This window comes from Nomascus leucogenys, chromosome 6 (assembly GCF_006542625.1).
Source record: "Nomascus leucogenys isolate Asia chromosome 6, Asia_NLE_v1, whole genome shotgun sequence".
Taxonomy (NCBI): domain Eukaryota; kingdom Metazoa; phylum Chordata; class Mammalia; order Primates; family Hylobatidae; genus Nomascus; species Nomascus leucogenys.
The window spans coordinates 70,132,327-70,152,788 of NC_044386.1; the positions used below are offsets into that span (position 1 = coordinate 70,132,327).

Here is a 20,462-nt window from a genome sequence, read left to right on the forward strand (position 1 = left end):
TTGTGTCCCAGTTCAGAAGGGAATCTAGGAATCACCAACAAGCTAAATGCAGCTGTAGGGGGTGAGATGCCCTCAGGTACCCTCCAGGAATAGGGGATTGCTGGGCCTCCTGAAGCATTCATTGTGCAGTAGTTTAGTTACCTGAATGCTCACTTAGCAAAGACTACTTAAAAAATACATGTACCCTAAAACTTAAAGTATAATAATAAAATAAAATTAAAAAAAAAAAAAAACCCCTTCTCCCCTCTCCTCGCCGTGGCGGCGGCGGCAGGGTGCGGGCCAGTCCCCCCACGCCGGGTCCGCCCCCCAGGGCCGCGGTTCCACGCGGCGCCTCCCCTCAGCCAGCGCCTAGCAGTCGACTTAGAACTGGTGCGGACCAGGGGAATCCGACTGTTTAATTAAAACAAAGCATCGCGAAGGCCCCCGGCGGGTGTTGACGCGATGTGATTTCTGCCCAGTGCTCTGAATGTCAAAGTGAAGAAATTCAATGAAGCGCGGGTAAACGGCGGGAGTAACTATGACTCTGTTAAGGTAGCCAAATGCCTCCTCATCTAGTGACGCGCATGAATGGATGAACGAGATTCCCACTGTCCCTACCTACTATCCAGCGAAACCACAGCCAAGGGAACGGGCTTGGCGGAATCAGTGGGGAAAGAAGACCCTGTTGAGCTTGACTCAAGTCTGGCACGGTGAAGAGACATGAGAGGTGTAGAATAAATGGGAGGCCCCTGGCGGCCCCCCCTTCCCCATCCCCACCAGGGGGCGGGGCGGGGTCCACCGGCCTTGCAAGAAACAACCAGTACCAGCCACTGCAAAAACATGCCAAATTGTAAAGACCATCGAGGCTAGGAAGAAACTGCATCAACTAACGAGCAAAATAACCAACTAACATCATAATGACAGGATCAAATTCACACATAACAATATTAACTTTAAATGTAAATGGGCTAAATTCTCCAATTAAAAGAAGACACAGACTGGCAAATTGGATAAGGAGTCAAGACCCATCAGTGTGCTGTATTCAGGAAGCCCATCTCACGTGCAGAGACACACATAGCCTCAAAATAAAGGGATGGAGGAAGATCTACCAAGCAAATGGAAAACAAAAAAAGGCAGGGGTTGCAATCCTAGTCTCTGATAAAATAGACTTTAAACCAACAAAGATCAAAAGAGACAAAGCCATTACATAATGGTAAAGGGATCAATTCAACAAGAAGAGCTAACTATCCTAAATATATATGCACCCAACACAGGAGCACCCAGATTCATAAAGCAAGTCCTGAGTGACCTACAAAGAGACTTAAACTCCCACACAATAATAACGGGAGATTTTAACACCCCACTGTCAACATTAGGCAGATCAACGAGACAGAAAGTTAACAAGGATACCCAGGAATTGAACTCAGCTCTACATAAAGTGGACCTAATAGACATCTACAGAACTCTCCACCCCAAATCAACAGAATATACATTTTTTTCAGCACCACACCACACCTATTCCAAAATTGACCACATAGTTGGAAGTAAAGCTCTCCTCAGCAAATGTAAAAGAACAGAAATTATAACAAACTGTCTCTCAGGCCACAGTGCAATCAAACTAGAACTCAGGATTAAGAAACTCACTCAAAACCGCTCAACTACATGGAAACTGAACAACCTGCTCCTGAATGACTACTGGGTACATAACGAAATGAAGGCAGAAATAAAGATGTTCTTTGAAACCAACGAGAACAAAGACACAACATACCAGAATCTCTGGGATACATTCAAAGCAGTGTGTAGAGGGAAATTTATAGCACTAAATGCCCACAAGAGAAAGCAGGAAAGATCCAAAATTGACACCCTAACATCACAATTAAAAGAACTAGAAAAGCAAGAGCAAACACATTCAAAAGCTAGCAGAAGGCAAGAAATAACTAAAATCAGAGCAGAACTGAAGGAAATAGAGACACAAAAAACTCTTCAAAAAATTAATGAATCCAGGAGCTGGTTTTTTGAAAAGATCAACAAAATTGATAGACCACTAGCAAGATTAATAAAGAAAAGAGAGAAGAAGCAAATAGATGCAATAAAAAATGATAAAGGGGATGTCACCACCGATCCCACAGAAATACAATCTACCATCAGAGAATACTACCAACACCTCTACGCAAATAAACTAGAAAATCTAGAAGAAATAGATAAATTCCTCGAGAAATACATCCTCCCAAGACTAAACCAGGAAGAAGTTGAATTTCTGAATAGATCAATAACAGGGTTTGAAATTGTGGCAATAATCAATAGCTTACCAATCAAAAAGAGTCCAGGACCTGATGGATTCACAGCCGAATTCTACCAGAGGTACAAGGAGGAACTGGTACCATTCCTTCTGAAACTATTCCAATCAATAGAAAAAGAGGGAATCCTCCCTAACACATTTTATGAGGCCAGCATCATCCTGATACCAAAGCCTGGCAGAGACACAACCAAAAAAGAGAATTTCAGACCAATATCCTTGATGAACATTGATGCAAAAATCCTCAATAAAATACTGGCAAACTGAATCCAGCAGCACATCAAAAAGCTTATCCACCATGATCAAGTGGGCTTCATCCCTGGGATGGAAGGCTGGTTCAACATATGCAAATCAATAAATGTAATCCAGCATATAAACAGAACCAAAGACAAAAACCACATGATTATCTCAATAGATGCAGAAAAGGCCTTTGACAAAATTCAACAACCTTCATGCTAAAAACTCTCAATAAATTAGGTATTGATGAGACGTATCTCAAAATAATAAGAGCTATCTATGACAAACCCACAGCCAATATCATACTGAATGGGCAAAAACTGGAAGCATTCCCTTTGAAAACTGGCACAAGACAGGGATGCCCTCTCTCACCACTCCTCTTCAACGTAGTGCTGGAAGTTCTGGCCAGGGAAATCAGGCAGGAGAAGGAAATAAAGGGTATTCAATTAGGAAAAGACGAAGTCAAATTGTCCCTGTTTGCAGATGATATGATTGTATATCTAGAAAACCCCATTGTCTCAGCCCAAAATCTCCTTAAGCTGATAAGCAACTTCAGCAAAGTCTCAGGATACAAAATCAATGTACAAAAATCACAAGCATTCTTGTACACCAATCACAGACAAACAGAGAGCCAAATCATGAGTGAACTCCCATTCACAATTGCTTCAAAAAGAATAAAATACCTAGGAATCCAAGTTACAAGGGATGTGAAGGACCTCTTCAAGGAGAACTACAAACCACTGCTCAATGAAATAAAAGAGGATACAAACAAATGGAAGAACATTCCATGCTCATGGGTTGGAAGAATCAATATTGTGAAAATGGCCATACTGCCCAAGGTAATTTATAGATTCAATGCCATCCCCATCAAGCTACCAATTACTTTATTCACAGAATTGGAAAAAACTACTTTAAAGTTCATATGGAACCAAAAAAGAGCCCACATCGCCCAGTCAATCCTAAGCCAAAAGAACAAAGCTGGAGGCATCACACTACCTGACTTCAAACTATACTACAAGGCCACAGTAACCAAAACAGCATGGTACTGGTACCACAACAGAGACATAGATCAATGGAACAGAACAGAGCCCTCAGAAATAATGCCACATATCTACAACTATCTGGTCTTTGACAAACCTGACAAAAACAAGCAATGGGAAAAGGATTCCCTATTTAATAAATGGTGCTGGGAAAACTGGCTAGCCATATGTAGAAAGCTGAAACTGGATCCCTTCCTTACACCTTATACAAAAATTAATTCAAGATGGATTAAAGACTTAAATGTTAGACCTAAAACCATAAAAACCCTAGAAGAAAACCTAGGCAATACCATTCAGGACATAGGCATGGGGAAGGACTTCATGTCTAAAACACCAAAAGCAATGGCAACAAAAGCCAAAATTGACAAATGGGATCTAATTAAACTAAAGAGCTTCTGCACAGCAAAAGAAACTACCATCCGAGTGAACAGGCAACCTACAGAATGGGAGAAAATTTTTGCAACCTACTCATCTGACAAAGGGCTAATATCCAGAATCTACAATGAACTCAAACAAATTTACAAGAAAAAAACAAACAACCCCATCAAAAAGTGGGCAAAGGACATGAACAGACACTTCTCAAAAGAAGACATTTATGCAGCCAAAAAACACATGAAAAAATGCTCATCATCACTGGCCATCAGAGAAATGCAAATCAAAACCACAATGAGATACCATCTCACACCAGTTAGAATGGCATCATTAAAAAGTCAGGAAACAACAGGTGCTGGAGAGGATGTGGAGAAATAGGAACACTTTTACACTGTTGGTGGGACTGTAAACTAGTTCAACCATTGTGGAAGTCAGTGTGGCGATTCCTCAGGGATCTAGAACTAGAAATACCATTTGACCCAGCCATCCCATTACTGGGTATATACCCAAAGGACTATAAATCATGCTGCTATAAAGACACATGCACACGTATGTTTATTGCGGCACTATTCACAATAGCAAAGACTTGGAACCAACCCAAATGTCCAACAACGATAGACTGGATTAAGAAAATGTGGCACATATACACCATGGAATACTATGCAGCCATAAAAAATAATGAGTTCATGTCCTTTGTAGGGACATGGATGAAACTGGAAACCATCATTGTCAGTATACTATCACAAGGACAAAAAACCAAACACCGCATGTTCTCACTCATAGGTGGGAATTGAACAATGAGAACACATGGACACAGGAAGGGGAACATCACACTCCGGGGACTGTTGTGGGGTGGGGGGAGGGGGGAGGGACAGCATTAGGAGATATACCTAATGCTAAATGATGAGTTAATGGGTGCAGCACACCAACATGGCACATAGATACATATGTAACAAACCTGCACATTGTGCACATGTACCCTAGAACTTAAAGTATAATAATAATAAAAAAAAGAAAAAAAAATGCTTTACAAAATTACTGTTTCTTCTCAGAGTTTCACCCACATGACCCATTCCCCTTACACACTATTTAGTAAAGACTTACTTGTGAGCCCACCATATTGGTGTGTGCCTGTAGTCCCAGCTCCCTGGGAGGCTGAGGTGGGAGGATCATGTGAGCCTAGGAGCTCCAGGCTCCAGTGAGCCATGATGGTGTCATTGCCTTCCAGCCTGGGTGACAGAGCAAAACTTCATCTCTAAAAAAAAAAAAAAAAAAAAAAAAGACTCACTTGTAGCTCATTACACAAGGGTAATGTCAGCTCAGCCTACATGGTGACGTCTCACACACAGACCACATCACTACGTTCCCTGAGGCTTATTTTGTGAAGGGCCCCCCTTAAAACACGGGGGAACATTTGCACACATTTACCTGTATTTTTGTCTGATTTCCTTATAACCCTGACACACTTAAGAAAATGCAAGGCCAGAGGTGGGAGGCCTGAGAGCTGCAGGCTTGTTGGTTTGCTGCTCTTTCTGTCCATCCATCCATCAGTTTGAAGCAGGTAATACATTTACCTGTTTCTAAAGTCAAAATTAAAATTATACATAAGGAAATCCTGATCCCATTCCTTCCCCTTTACCCTGCGTCTACCATCAATACTGATAACCATTTTAATGAATTCCTTATTTTTCCTTCCAATATTTATTTATGCAAATACAAAAATCTAAACACCTATTCTCATTTCTTGTAAGTATTTTGACTGATGAGAGGATAAGAGAATTAAGACATTGAGACACAAAACCATTCTTAATGACCTGGAGCACTCTACTCCTCTAGAACAATCTTAATTAAGAACATATGCTAATTATTCACCTCTCAGCATAAAAGCTTATTAAAACCAATTGGCTGCAAATGAAAGATGAAGCTTATGCATTTCTCTCGCTTTATATAGCACACTGCATTTTTCTTTCATTCCATGTGTATTTGAAACACAAACAGCCTCCGAGGGACTTTTATTATGATCTGTTGCTATGAAGAAGATACTGCCGGGTGCAGTGGCATTATGTGACATTTGCACAGCCAGAAACAAAACTGTAGCCTAACAGAGGAGGTCAAGAGCACAGTTTGAGAAGTGCCAAGAGGATAATTTTATCTTTTAAATGCTTTGGCTTTGAAAGTTAATGATTCAGGCCATGGAATTCAAAATGGACTTGGCAGTGTGTATCGTATGAGCTTGAGATGTGCACTGGGGGACGTGTAGACCCTGCCATGGAGGGAGAAGTGCCTGGTGCTGCTCGCTCCCCATGTGCACTGCTGCCACTGGATGCAGGCACACTCAGTGCCCTGCAGCTTCCCAGGAGAGCTGGCTCAGGCTTTCTGGTGCCTTCCCAGAGGGGTGGGGTTGTGCAAGTTTTGAAGAGAATCTTGTAGACCCTTTGACAGATGATACTGGGAAAGGCTAAACATGTGAAGTGACATAACCACTTATTCATTGTACGTCCTTGGGCCAGTTTATTAGCCTCTTTGAACCTCAGTTTGTTGGTCTGTAAAGTGGGGGGATTACACTCATTTCACCGGACCCTGAAAGGCCCAAGTGAGATGACTTGTCTCATGAGCCTTGTATGGAGGGCCCAGCTCACCCAAGGTTTCACCGGGGGCCATATATGTCCCTGCTCCTTACTGATCATAAAAAACCCTCCAAGGTCAGCAGACCCAACCTTTCCAGGACATGCAGAGTGCCGCCTGCTTGCAAAGTACAATGGGAAACAAAGGATTATTTTTATAGCTGCAATGAAACTGGTCTTATGCTTCCCTGTTCTTGTCCCCAGACCTGTTTGTTGCAGTTATCTTTGATAAGATGTTATAAAAAGATGACCAAGAATGAAAGCTCTGCAGATACGAACTGCACAATTTACTATCTGTATATTTCCTAAAGATAGGAAATAAACCTGCTAGGTTACTGATGGAATTTCCCCAAAATCATAAAACAAAATGTAAATGAAATCAGGATCTGGATAATTTCAGGGAAAGGGCCCACTTTTCACATACTTACATGGATGGACTTGCAAGAATGCTTCTTTACCTGGATTGAGGCTTTAGTTGTCTCTCTTCTTTCCATGAGAGGCAAAACCAGGATTAAACTCCATGGTGATTTTTCTCCAGCTTCTTTCATGCACTCTAGGACACACTTTAGACCAGAAGTTAGTAAACTATGACCTAGGTGGCCAAATCCAGTCCACCAACTGTTTTTGTAAATAAGTTATTTTAGCAAACATGCCCATGCATTTGACGCCTTCAATACATGCTACATCAACAGAAGTGAGTAGTTGCCTGGCCCTTTACAGAAAGTTTGCCAACTTCTGCCTTCAACTTTTCAAAGTACTCTCCCAGACATCATCTTATTCGGTCTTCATTGAAGCCTACTGAGTTAGGTTAGAGGTTCCAAAACTTCCTTGGTTCGTAGCACGTTAGTATCTCAGGAAATTTTTCACAGAGCCCCTGGCCAAAAGAAATAATACCCAAGCCTCTCTTTTTAAATAGATCAAAACACTTTAATACGTATTTATGCCTTAACAATGTAACACCTATGGGGCACAGCACCACCTCTCAAATCTTGGGATCAGATTGGAGACCACTAACCTAGTTTCTATTTCACATGAAGTTCCTTGGTGTTTGCTTTTTATCAGGGTACTTTGAAAAACAGCTTTGCAAAGTGGTCACATCATCACAAGAGATGTGGTAATCTGATGTTGGAAGCCTGAACTGCTTCAAGCTTCAAGTTCACCTGGTGTCTCATGGATGTCCTGGGATTGCATTTGAAAATGTACAACCTCCCAGGCACTCTTTGCGAATTTGCAGTGGCCTTCCAGGGCACCTAACAGGTAGTGTGGGAGCCAGAGTTAGGTCTGAAGGTCCCCCGGGTTACAGATGAGGAAGGATCAGAGAGGGAAATTGACTTTCCCTCTTTACACAGCTCAGATAACCTTCCCCTTCCACGAAGCTGTCTTCCCTGAGATAGCAGTGTGCCTGCCCAGGAGAACAATTTAGCTTGTTCCCAGGGTGCATCAGTTTTAGTCTCACCTCACGTTGAACTCAACTGCTTGTCATGCGCAAGCACCACTTGCCTGCTAAAATCATCCGGGAGGCAGTGGAGCCTGCTACCCCCAGGACCAATGAATAGGGTTTGTATTGTAGGATCTCACTGCTGTTGGGATCAGCCGACGCCCGCCTCAGGGCTGCTCTTAACGTTCTGTTGTCTCCCCAGACCAGAGTCATCCTTCTGAACTGGTGCGCGTGGTTCCTGCGCATGAAGAGGCCCGGGGAGGACAAGGTGCGCCCGGCCTGCCAGCACAAGCAGCGGCGCTGCAGCCTGGCCAGCGTGGAGATGAGCGCCGTGGCGCCGCCGCCCACCAGCAACGGGAACCTGCTGTACATCGGCTTCCGCGGCCTGGACGGCGTGCACTGCGCCCCGACCCCCGACTCCGGGGTGGTGTGTGGCCGCATGGCCTGCTCCCCCACGCACGACGAGCACCTCCTGCACGGTGGGCAGCCCCCCGAAGGGGACCCGGACCTGGCCAAGATCCTGGAGGAGGTCCGCTACATCGCCAACCGCTTCCGCTGCCAGGACGAAAGCGAGGCGGTCTGCAGCGAGTGGAAGTTCGCCGCCTGCGTGGTGGACCGCCTGTGCCTCATGGCCTTCTCCGTCTTCACCATCATCTGCACCATCGGCATCCTGATGTCGGCTCCCAACTTCGTGGAGGCCGTGTCCAAAGACTTTGCGTAACCACGCCTGGTTCTGTACATGTGGAAAACTCACAGATGGGCAAGGCCTTTGGCTTGGCGAGATTTGGGGGTGCTAATCCAGGACAGCATTAAACGCCACAACTCCAGTGTTCCCTTCTGGCTGTCAGTCGTGTTGCTTACGGTTTCTTTGTTACTTTAGGTAGTAGGATCTCAGCACTTTGTTTCATACTCTCAGACGGGCTGATAGATATCCTTGGCACATCCGTACTGTCGGTCAGCAGGGCCACTGAGAAGTCATTTTGCCCATTAGCCCACTGCCTGGAAAGCCCTTCGGAGAGCTCCCAGTGGCTCCTCACCGCCGGGACAGTTGGTTTTGCATGTCTGCATGAAGGTCTACCTGAAAATTCAACATTTGCTTTTTGCTTGTGTACAAACCCAGATTGAAGCTAAAATAAACCAGACTCACTAAATCCATTCCAATAATTGACTGGTGGAAGGAAAACAAAAAACTAAAACTAAAAACCTATCTGTTAGCTTTTCTGCAATTCAGCTTTTTATTTTTTTCTATCAAAGACGGTAGAGAGAAGCAGCTTGATGCTGTTTCTACATTAAAAAAACAGAAAACAAAAGACAGACTGTTGGTCTTACTAAGGATGTTTTTACCAGCCTGCCTGACTTCTGCAAACCTACCCTGTCAAGGAGATCAAAGGGACACAGGTTTCTGTTTATTCTGAACAAGGGCCAGGCCCCACAGAGTGTCTTTGGTGGATCCCAGATAACTCCTAGGTGCTGCTCTCAGACATTGAGGAGTTGAGCAAATCTGTTCTATTCTGCAGAACCCACAGGACAAATAAGAGTTCTACTAGAATTAACAGCCCAAAAGAATAGCTAAAGCTAAGTGAAGCCACTTATGCGGGCTTTAAAAAAATAATGTGTTAGCTGATTCACATGCACTGGAGTTAACTAGTCTTAGAAATGTGTGCATCCATACAAATGCACAACATGAAGTGAACATATTGCTAGGCCCTTTCTGCATGTGTCAGGGCCAGGAAGTAGGGGCTGGGAACTCTTCTGGTCCCCAGTATGGCAGGCGCCAGGGAGGGGATGGTGTGGCCCATCCCTTCTCTGGATACCTGGCCAGTGGCAGGCAGCAGGGAGGAGCTGGCCAACCCTCAGTGACTGACAAGCCAGCAATTCTGGGTTCTGGCCTTTGGGAGTCTGCCGGCTCCAAGCCCGTCCACCCCAGCTGCAGCCCCAAAAGCTGGCTCAAAGTCCTTGGGTGGATTCACTGGAGATGGGCAACTTAAAACGAGAGAAACTTTAATTTTTAAACCTAAGTGATGATACAGCTCTTCCCTTAGATTATCGCCCAGGCTGGAGTGCAGTGGCGCAATCTCGGCTCACTGCAAGCTCCACCTCGTGGGTTCACACCATTCTCCTGCCTCAGCCTCCCCCCAAGTAGCTGGGAATACAGGCACCCGCCACCATGCCCGGCTAATTTTTTGTATTTTTAGTAGAGATAGGGTTTCATCATGTTAGCCAGGATGGTCTCATTCTTATTCTTTAATGAGATCAGAGGGTAATTCACTAAGAAGGACCACTCCTGTTCCATTTTGTCATCCAACAACTGCTCAGAGCTCAAAATTGTAGAAGTCTTCTGAGCCCCTAGAGATTTTTAATTTGCTTCTAATCCCTGAGATGGGAACATCATGAGGGAAGATTTGATTTTCAGAGTTAAATAAATTGTATGTGCTTTTCCAGCCATCTGGCTTACTCATTTCTGGGTAATGCACATGACTTTGTTTGCGCTGGAGGAAGATGGAAGCTTGCGTGTGTTCGGTGTGTGTGTGTGTGTTTAAGTGTGAGGTACCTTGTGTGTGACAAGAGAAGAGACCTCACTTATGAGAAATTTGGTGGGTCAGGACATTCCAGCCTCAGGCAGCTTGGAGCAGGATCATTCCTCAACAGGCACTCCTTCCACATGCTATGGATGAACCATGCACAAGATTTTCATTTTTTTTTCTGTTACAGTGTCTTTAGAAACAAGTAGAAGTGTTTTGATATATAAAAGGAATGCTTCATTTCTTATCATTATCCCGAAATTGATCCCTCCCACATTTTTGCTTTAAAAAGAAACCTTTTTGGTTTTGTATTTTATACAGGAACACATAAAATGCAAACAGAAGTTGTGCATATTTTGGACTCTCAAATAACTACTCTGTCCTTTAATAAAGTAAAAATAAGGAATAGATGTGCACATAGTTAGAGAAGTCTGAGTGGTTAAAAACAACAGCCTCCCATACTGCCTGTTTTCTCTCTCAGAGGGGACCACTAATGAGCTTCTAAGGGCATTTCTAGAAAGGAAGAAAAGAAGATAAGAGGCCAAAGAAGGAGGGACGGGGGTTATGGAGAGAGACGTTCCCTTTCCAGCACTAACGCTCTGTGAAGGGCGCTGCACCTTGCATTCTTCACGTGGTGTTTTGTCTTAGAGGTCGTCCCATAATAACATATAAAGATCTACCTCATTCCCCCTCATAGCTGCTTAGCATTCCATTGTCTCAGCGGACTATCATTTATTTGAATAGCCTTTTATTGGTGAATATATGGATATTTCCAGTTTTTATATACAAATCTATAATTGGCATACTTGTACATACATCTTGACATAGTTTTGTGACTGAAACGGTATAAATTCCAACTTAGAAATGGAATTGCTGGGTTTAAGGTTACATTTAAAATTTTGATAGCTATTGCCAGATTATCTTTTAGAAACTGATTGAAGGATGAACTCCATCAAGAGTACAATAAAAGGCCCAATTTCTCAGCTTTCTATAATAGCACTGGGTATTTTCAAACTTAATGTTTTTCCCAATATAATTGGTGAAACATAATATTTACAAATATTACTCTGATTTTGGTTTGTGTATAAAATGGGACATCTTTTAAAATTTTTTTTGTAATTTTAATTTTGATACATTTATATATTTTACCCAGTTCCTAACTGCATTATTTGGCTTTTTCTTAATTAATTTGCTCATGCACTTTGGGACATTTTTGTCTTACGTCTTTAAAATATTTTTATCATTTGTCTTTCGATGTTACTTGTTGATTTCCTTATTTATTGGCATAGAGTTTAAATTTTTATGTTGTCAATTTGTGAGTATTTTTCTTTGTCGATCGTGGGATTTGTTTCCAGTTTTTAAAAGCCTTCCTCATTCTGAGATTACAAATAAACTTGCTCGCATTTTCTTCTGAAACTTTATGGTTTTATTGGTTTACCTGCACATCTTCGGACTCTCTGGAATTCATTTGTTGCAGGACATGAGGGAAAAATCCATACTTTTTCCTTGAAATGGTGGGCAGTGGTATCAATAAATATGTAATAATGCATTTCGAAAATACAGTCGCAGTGTTTTCCCCAGTTGTTCAAAATGCAGCCTTATTTGTAAACTAAATTTCTTTAAGTGTTTGGTTCTATTTCTGTTCTATTTATCTCTCTATGAATGCCTTTAATTTCTAAAGCATTATTCCTACTAATATCAGTATTTTCAAGTCAACACTCCCTTCAACTCTGAATCTCTCTCATATGAATCTTTTTTCAATTAGAGTCACAATGAATTTACAGATTGAGTCTTCCTATTCAAAAGCATGAAATCTTGTGTTTAATTTTATGTAACTTAGTGTTTTATGATTTTGTTCACTAAGGTGCTTTGAATTTATAGTTGTTTATTTCTAGATGTTTTATCATTTGGCTATCATTTTCAATGGAATGATTTATTCCACTTCATTTTCTATTTTATCCCATTGTATAAGAAAGTAGTTGGTTTTTATGTATGAATGTTATAATCAGCCACAAATTGTGATTCCTACTTGTTTCTAAGATTTACTTTTGACTTCTTTCCAATGTGTCTCTTATTTCTTTCTTGTATCTAGTTGATTTGAGATCAGTGTTGAGTCACAGTGATTCAGGTGGCATGCTTATCTTGTTCGTGACATCAGTGGGACGTTTTAATGTCTCAACGTTTAACTTGTATGAAGACATGTATTTTCCTTGCCATAATAAAAAAGTATCTGTGTGTTCTCAAACTATGAAGACTCTCTGGGGAAAATGTAGATGTTAGATTTCTGTCAAAGTCTTCTCAGTGTCCAGAGGGATTATCAGAAGGTCTTTTCCTTTGCTCTAGTAGTATGTTTAACTATATTAATAGAATACTTAAGACTAAATCATTAGTGTATTCCTGAGATGTTCTTTACTTATCAGTATCATGACTTTGGTTATCAATATTTATAATTAAGATTCATCATTCTACAGCTTCCTTTTATGTGTTTTTTGTCCAGATTTGATTTAACTTTATGCTGACTTAAAGAAATACTATAAAACAAAAACCTCTATATTCTACAACCATCTATTGGTTTTGAATTATTTTCTGCTTAAGTGTAGAAGAACTAGCTGGGGCTGTCTGGGCCTGCTGTGGTATATTTCTGGATTTTGCTCATCAGGCAGGTTAGGTCCTCGAGCCCTTCTAGAGTCCATTTTAATGACATTTTTAAAAATAAAATTAATTCCATCCACTTTTCAACATAGTTGCATAGTTTTGTAATATAGGCACTTCAGGTGTTTTCTTTCCTCTGTATTTGTGGTTTTTTCTTTTTCCATTTGTAATTGTGTGCATTTCTCCTTTCTCCTGTGCCTATTGATTTAGCTTGCCATGAGTTTTATTGGTTTATATTTTTAGACATCGGACCCTTAGACTTTGCATTCTGAGGACCTGTCTGCAGGGTCTTGGGGGTCCCTGCGCTGACCCAGCTCTCCCAGGTGACAGCAGTGGGCCAGCACAGCACAAGCCACAGTTGTTGCAGGTGCTTCTCCAGCCAGTGCTGGGCCCAAGACACTGTTCAGCCCTTCTTCCCCTGGGCCCTGGAAGCCTGTGGGACAAACTAGTCAAGGCAGCACGGGGGGGTTAGATGTAGCTGGTCATTGCACTCACGGGGACCCCAGTGAGTTGGAGAAAAGACTGACAGAAGATTTAAGCAGAGCCCCCGGAGGTGCACGCCTCAGGAAGGAACTCTTATGTAATTTAACTTTTTCTCATTCCTTCATTTTTTATGTGGCACAAACCCTTCCCAGCCTCCCTAGACCTTCCATCCATCAAAGTGTTTCCGACCTCACCATGGATGGCTCCTTTTCTAATTACTGTTTACTTCGTATGCGTTTGACCTTCTAATGCCATAGCTTGTCCTGAGTTGGAGAAGGGGTCACGAAGTTATTGCCCCTGGGGATGTGGCCCACAGATTCTATCTTTCTCAAACTCTTTGTGACGAGACGCCCCCTGTGTCTGCACACAGTCCGTTTCGGGAATGCCGCCTTTCTGCAGCGCTGCAGTTCTACGCTCTTTCTTGTCTTCTCTCCACCGTCACATGTAACATTTTGCACTGCTTTCTAAATTTCCTTTTTTTCTGCCACTGGCCTTCCTACCATTTCCTCTGCTGCTGTGTTAGAGTTCTGTGTGTTCACCTTCTGATTAATACTTCCCATCAACAAATTCTGCAGGTATGTTTTGTAATTCTTAGTTTTCTGCTTTTATTTTTAATATTTTCATTCTATTTTACTTTTTAAAAATTATTGTATATTTTAAAATTTTGGTAAAATATACGTAACGTAAAATTTATCATTTTAACCAGTTTTAAGTGTACCATTCAGTGGCATTAAATACATTCACTTTGTTGTACAATCTTCACAACCATATATTCCCAGAACTCTTTTCATCTTCCCAAATTGAAACCCTGTCTCTATCAAACATCAACCATTCTTGTTTTGGTCCTTTTTTTTTTCCTTTTTTTTGAGACAGAGTCTCATTCTATCGCCCAGGCTAGAGTGCAGTGGTGCAATCTCTGCTCACTGCAACCTCTGCCTCCTGGGTTCAAGCGATTCTCGTGCCTCGGCCTCCAGAGTCGCTGGGATTACCAGAGCGCACCATCAATCCCAGCTAATTTTTTATATTTTTAGTAGAGATGGGGTTTCACCATGTTGGCCAGGCTGGCCTCGAACTCCTGGCCTCAAGTGATCTGCCTGCCTCTGCCTCCCAAAGTGCTGGGATTACAGGCATGAGCCACCACACCTGGCCTCCTTTTGGTCTTTATAAATTTGGCTAGGTACCTGATACAAGTGGATTCATATAGTATTTTTCCTTTTGTGACTGACTGACTTCACTTAACATGAAATGAGATATCCTCAGGATTCAGCCATGATCCTTTTACTTTTTTTTTTTTTTTTTTTTTTTTGAGAGGAAGTCTCGTACTGTTGCCCAGGCTGGAGGGCAATGGCGTCATCTTGGCTCACTGCAACCTCTATCTCCCGAGTTCAAGCAATTCTCCTGCCTTAGCCTCCTGAGTAGCTGGGATTACAGGCACCCGCTACCACTCCTGGCTAATTTTTTTTTTTTTTTGTATTTTTAGTAGAGGTTTCACCGTGTTGGCCAGGCTGGTCTCAAACTCCTGACCTCAGTTGATCTACCCGCCTCAGCCTCCCAAAGTGCTGGGATTACCAGCATGAGCCACCACCGCGCCCAGCCCGTTCTCTTCTACTTTTATTTTGTTGTTGTTTTTCTAAGTTACTCAGTAGATGCCTAATTCATGTGTTTCCAATTATTTTTATTTAATCAGATAAGTATTTTCGGCTCTGCATTTTATTCCGATCAAAGCTTTAACAGCAGTCCATACATCTTTATATGCAATGTTTTCATTTGTATTTTCTGGATATTCTATAAGTTGAATTGTTGTACCTTCTTCAAACTGACTTTTTTAATAAAGGCTAGTCAAGTGAAGCAGCAGTGGAAATGGAAAAGGAGCAAAGAAAGCTGTAACTGTTGTAATCAATTCCTTGTACACCCCACTGCACTCAGACCAGCCCGAACTGAGCTTTGTCGAGTGTTTTAAAATTTCCACATTTTTTAACTTAAAAATTCATTTCTAGTTACATCACCTTATGCTTTAAGCAAAATGCCTTTTGTTCTATTTCTAATATTTGTAATGTGCTGAGGTGTTTCTGAGGGGTTTGTATGATCAGTGCCTGTGAATGGGTCCCTCTCTGAGAACGACCTGGGCGGGTGTCTGGGAGTTCCACCCGTGGCTTTGCTCACTGGCCTGGCTGGGGCCTCGCTCCCTGTCAGCAGCATTCCTCTTTCATCATCCTTCCATTTACCACAGGATGTTTAATGATTAATACCTGATTTTCATTCTATTTTCAATACTTACCTTGAATTCACATTTGTCTGCTTTTAAAATCAGCCCCACTGATTTCTTATGCTGAGATGCCTCCCTCGTTCATTCTTACACTCATGCAACACCTCCCGTCTCCACATGTGTGGGGTGTTTTCCCCACACCAACCCATTCTCCAGCACCAGCTGGGCGTCCTACAGTTCAGCGCAACTCTGACACTAACTGGAGTTAGCGCCAGCCCCACAGGGGAGGGGCTCAGATCCCAGGACTGCCCTGCTCCAGATGCCATTTGTAAGTGGAGGGTCTGCAGGTCACCCACAGCTTCTGTCCAACTTGGCTATAAATCGGAGGTTCCCACGACCCCCTTCTTAGGTCCAGTCATTTGGTGGAACAGCTCAGAGAACCCAGGGTGACACTTTACTATGTTTATCCACTTACTATAAAGAATACAGCCAAATGGGAGAGAAATATAGGAAAAGATATGGTGGGGGTGGGTATGGAGCTGCCATGGCCTCTCCAGGAGCACCACCACGTGTTCCCCAACCCTGAAGCTCCCGCACCTGTACTTAGGAATTTTTAAGGAGGCTTCATCATGTAGGCATGATTGATTATTGATTCAATCTCCAACTCCTCTTTCCTCCCTAGAGGATGGGGTGTGGGGCTGAAAGTTCCAAGCTTCTAACCATGGCTTGGTCTTTCTGGTGACCAGCCCTCATCTAGGATTCCACCAAGAGTCATTCATTAGAACAAAAGATGCTCCTATCACCCAGGAAATTCCAAGGGATTCGAAGTTCTGTACCAGGAACCCAAAGATGCTCCCAACCAATATTAGAACAAAAGATGATCCCACTACCCCATCACTCAGGAAATCACAAGGGTATTAGGAGCTCCGTGTCAGAAACTGGAGACACAGACCAATATGTATTTCTTATTATTTTATACTCAATTTTATGTTTAACCTTTTTGAGGCACTTTGTTTTAGGTTTATTTATCTTGGATCTGCACTTATATTTTTAATATGTATTGCTGATGTATTTGGTTTAATATTTTTTCAATATCTGTAATTAATATTTCTTTTGCATTCCTTTTGGATTTTATTTCCCCTTTCCTTCTGATTACATGCAATCCTTTTGTTAAAATGAAAGATTTATTGCTTTTATATGTTTAAGTGGTTACCTATATATTTTTACACAATTCAACCTATAGTTCATGATTTATCAACCTGACAGTTTCTATTAATTCTCCACTTCTCACTTCAAACCCTCATATATTATTAGTTATCTTTTTGTTTTTAGGTTTTCCGCAGGTTCCTTATACAACACTCTGTGATATGCTTTAATATTTATCAATTCAGAAGAGTATCTGTTGACTACTATTCAGGGAAAATTGAAAGATGTTTAATAGGATGGGCAATTCATTCATTTTCTGGTAATCTTCCCTTTTGCCTAATTTTCATAGTGCAATTATCTTTGTTATTTTTACAAATTCAAGAGTTATAACATTTACTTTCTGAAATTAATTTGCTGCCATCACATACATGGTATATTTATTTATGCAAAATGAATTTTCCTTCTTTTTCCTCATTTTGGCTTGAATATGCAATGATGTGTTTTATTCCTCTTATTCCCTTTGGAGATCTGAAATTCTTCCTCTATGATGGTAGCTTTGTTATTTTTGGCATTGTCTATTCTGATTCCTGCTATTTACAGTTTGGGTGGGGTTTTTTTTTTTTTCCTGTTCTGAAATAAGTTTTTGCTGTTCAATTTGTTTCCAAAACTCTGCAATTTAGCTTTCATTTTGCTTTTCTATCTTTTAGCTCTTTTTTATTGAAATCAATTTCTTACTAACTTCTTACACAACATTTTGGAGAACTTTCTTGCATGGATTGTTATATATTTTGCTGCAGAATGAAATCTTTGTCTTTCTTTACAGACCATGGTCCACCCTGTGTTCACTGTTCTCCTGCAGTGTGTTTGCAGGAATGCCTTGCCATTTATTTTACTCTTTTGCTTAATTTGGGCAGCTCCATGTGGATATTTAAATTCCTCTGAAAGAGCAGGTCTCAGCCCCTTTCAGACTCCATGCTCCCCCTTCTTCCTGCTTTCCTGGCCTGGGGTTCTGAGAGGAAGGCCAGCCCCTAGGATGGACAGCCTGGGCGTTTTTGTCTTTACCTTGTTGCTGTTGATGTTGGTCTGTTGGTGCTCCATTACATTTTAGGCATTGCCCTGGGAGGAGATCTATATCATTATTTACTGCTCTAATTCATGAAATTCTGGGTCTTCGGGGTGAGAGAGCTCTTATTCAGCTTTCTCAGTTAGCCACGTACTCCCAGTGAAATTTCCCAACCTCTCTCCTTATACCCTTCAACCTCCAGTCAGGACAGATAAAATGTCCATGGATTTGGCTGTTAGAGCTGGTAGTTGGAGGGCTGGTGGGAGCAGGAATTTGGTTATAGTCACATCCCCTTTCCTTCCTGCCCATAGGGAAGACACCTGAAGACCTCCTGCCCGTGGCTTTCCTGCATCTGCTGAGATCCTTGGTGAGAGGCGGGACTTCTGCACTCATGGGCTCTCTTAAAGCTTTTTCCCTCCAACTTAAAACTTCCCTTCTCAATGAGCCTCACTCGAGACTGGCAGCGTAGGGTGGGGAGAGGGATCCGCTATTTGGGTTGGAGGAACACGCAGGGTGGGTCGCACTGATTCAGAGTCTGTCCTTTGCAGGTCCACACCACCTTCTTCTCTGTGTCCTCCTGGCTGCAGCGCTTTGAAGAGTGTGGCAGGAGGCTCCATCATTCTGTGTTGCTGCTGCTGTTTGCTATTGTTGCTTTTTTGGGCAGCGACATCTCTGATCCTGCCTTCCTCCACTGGCAACGCGTTGATAGTCACCGACCACAAATTCAGGGCAATGGGTAACAATGGAGAGAGTGTGTTATGTCTCAGCACCAAGGCTGCTGGTAAATTATATTCCCAGTGATTTTAGAAGATTGTGGCAGATGCTTTTCACTTCATGTTGAAGCTATTCATCTTTACATTGAAGGACCTTATGAAGCTGCAGAGTTTAATCTTTTTCCAACTATATTTGCCCCCTTTTCTTTCTGTGGTAAATGAAAATGGCCAAGAATTCACCATTTAGTATCTTTGTATTAATAGTGTAGTTGTTTTTCAAACCCATTATTTTAAGCTGTCATTTAAGATAAAGATAGTCTTGGTGAAATCAATATGTCAGGGTTAAAGTGAGTATAATGCTTTTCTCCTGCACATTTTGGTAATTACCATACAGTCACCCCCATCTGTGGCGTTACTTTCTTTTCTTTTCTCTTTTTTAGACAGTCTTGCTCCATCACCCAGCAGTCGCGCGATCTCGGCTCACTGCAAGCTCTGCCTCCTGGGTTCACGCCATTCTCCTGCCTCAGCCTCCCAAGTAGCTGGGACTACAGGTGCCCACCACCACGCCCAGCTAATTTTTATATTTTTAGTAGAGCTGGGGTTTCACCATGTTGGCCAGGCTGGTCTCGAACTCCTGACCTCAGATGATCCACCCAGCTCAGCCTCCCAAAGTGCTGGGATTACAGGCGTGAGCCACCGCACCCGTCCTGTGGTGTTCGTTTCTGTGGCTTCAGTTATCTGAGGTCAACCACAGTCAGAAAATTAGGTGCAGACAATAAGATGTTTTGTGACAGAGACCACGTTCACATAACTTTCATTACAGTATATGGTTATGATTATCCTATTTTCTTGTTAGTAACTGCTGTTAATTTCTTACTGTGCCTAATTTATAAATTAAATTTTATCATAGGTATGTATATAGCAGAGAAAAAACATATGTAGGGTTCACTACTACCCAAGGTTTCAAGCATCGACTGTGGGTCTTGGAACATATCCCTGTGGATAAGAAGGCAACACATTACAATATAGACTTCTGCTGTATTTTTCAAACATCATAATGCTCAAGAAATTACCATCCACTTGGAATTAGAATTTTCTGTAGTTCCAGCCATACTTCAGCATGCCCCTGTGCCCTGGTCAACCTTGTTGGTTCTCTGGCTCCTGTGTGACCATATTAAACCCCCGCCAGCATCCTCATTGCCAAGCCCCGGGTGGTGTCTGGAGAGGGACGTGGGCTTAGTCACTTAAAAACACAGTGCCTCGAATCCTTTGTGGAAAAGATAAGTTCATGCTATTCAATTAGATTCAGAATTTCCAAATATACAGAAGCTCAGAGCTCGTCTATGGCATCAGGTTCCAAATTTTTTTTTTTTTTTTGAAAGGTTAGTTCAAGTAGAAAAGGTAAGAGTATTTGTTCCAGAGACAGGTCTGGGGGACTTTGGTGTCTGGCCTTAAAGAGAAATTGTGAAGGAGTCATTTTGAAAATGGTGTTGGTATGTACTGGGGCCTCAGCCAAAGAGACTTGGGCTCAGGAGGCAGTGGGTCAGCCAGGGAGATGGGGGCTCATCCGCGTGTCTGTGACGGGGAGACGGGGACCCTGCCGTCAGGAGGGAGCAGGAGTGGCAGCAGTGGGGGCCAGCAGTAGGTGTTTGTTCCAGGTTCCCTGAGCTCTCCTGAGATTCTTCCAGACT

The 20,462-nt window shown here is 42.3% G+C and overlaps 1 protein-coding gene across 2 annotated transcripts in view; it reads left to right on the forward strand.

The window, feature by feature from the left end:
- CHRNA7 (cholinergic receptor nicotinic alpha 7 subunit) overlaps nt 1-13,251 on the forward strand; it is a 145,032-nt gene extending 131,781 nt beyond the window's left edge. For both annotated transcript variants that reach the window (XM_030814382.1, XM_030814383.1), the window contains one exon: nt 8,189-13,251. In XM_030814382.1, the coding sequence (XP_030670242.1) occupies nt 8,189-8,707 (519 nt within the window). In that variant the 3' untranslated portion in view covers nt 8,708-13,251. The remainder of the gene's footprint in view (nt 1-8,188) is intronic.
- Nucleotides 13,252-20,462: the final 7,211 nt, after the last annotated feature.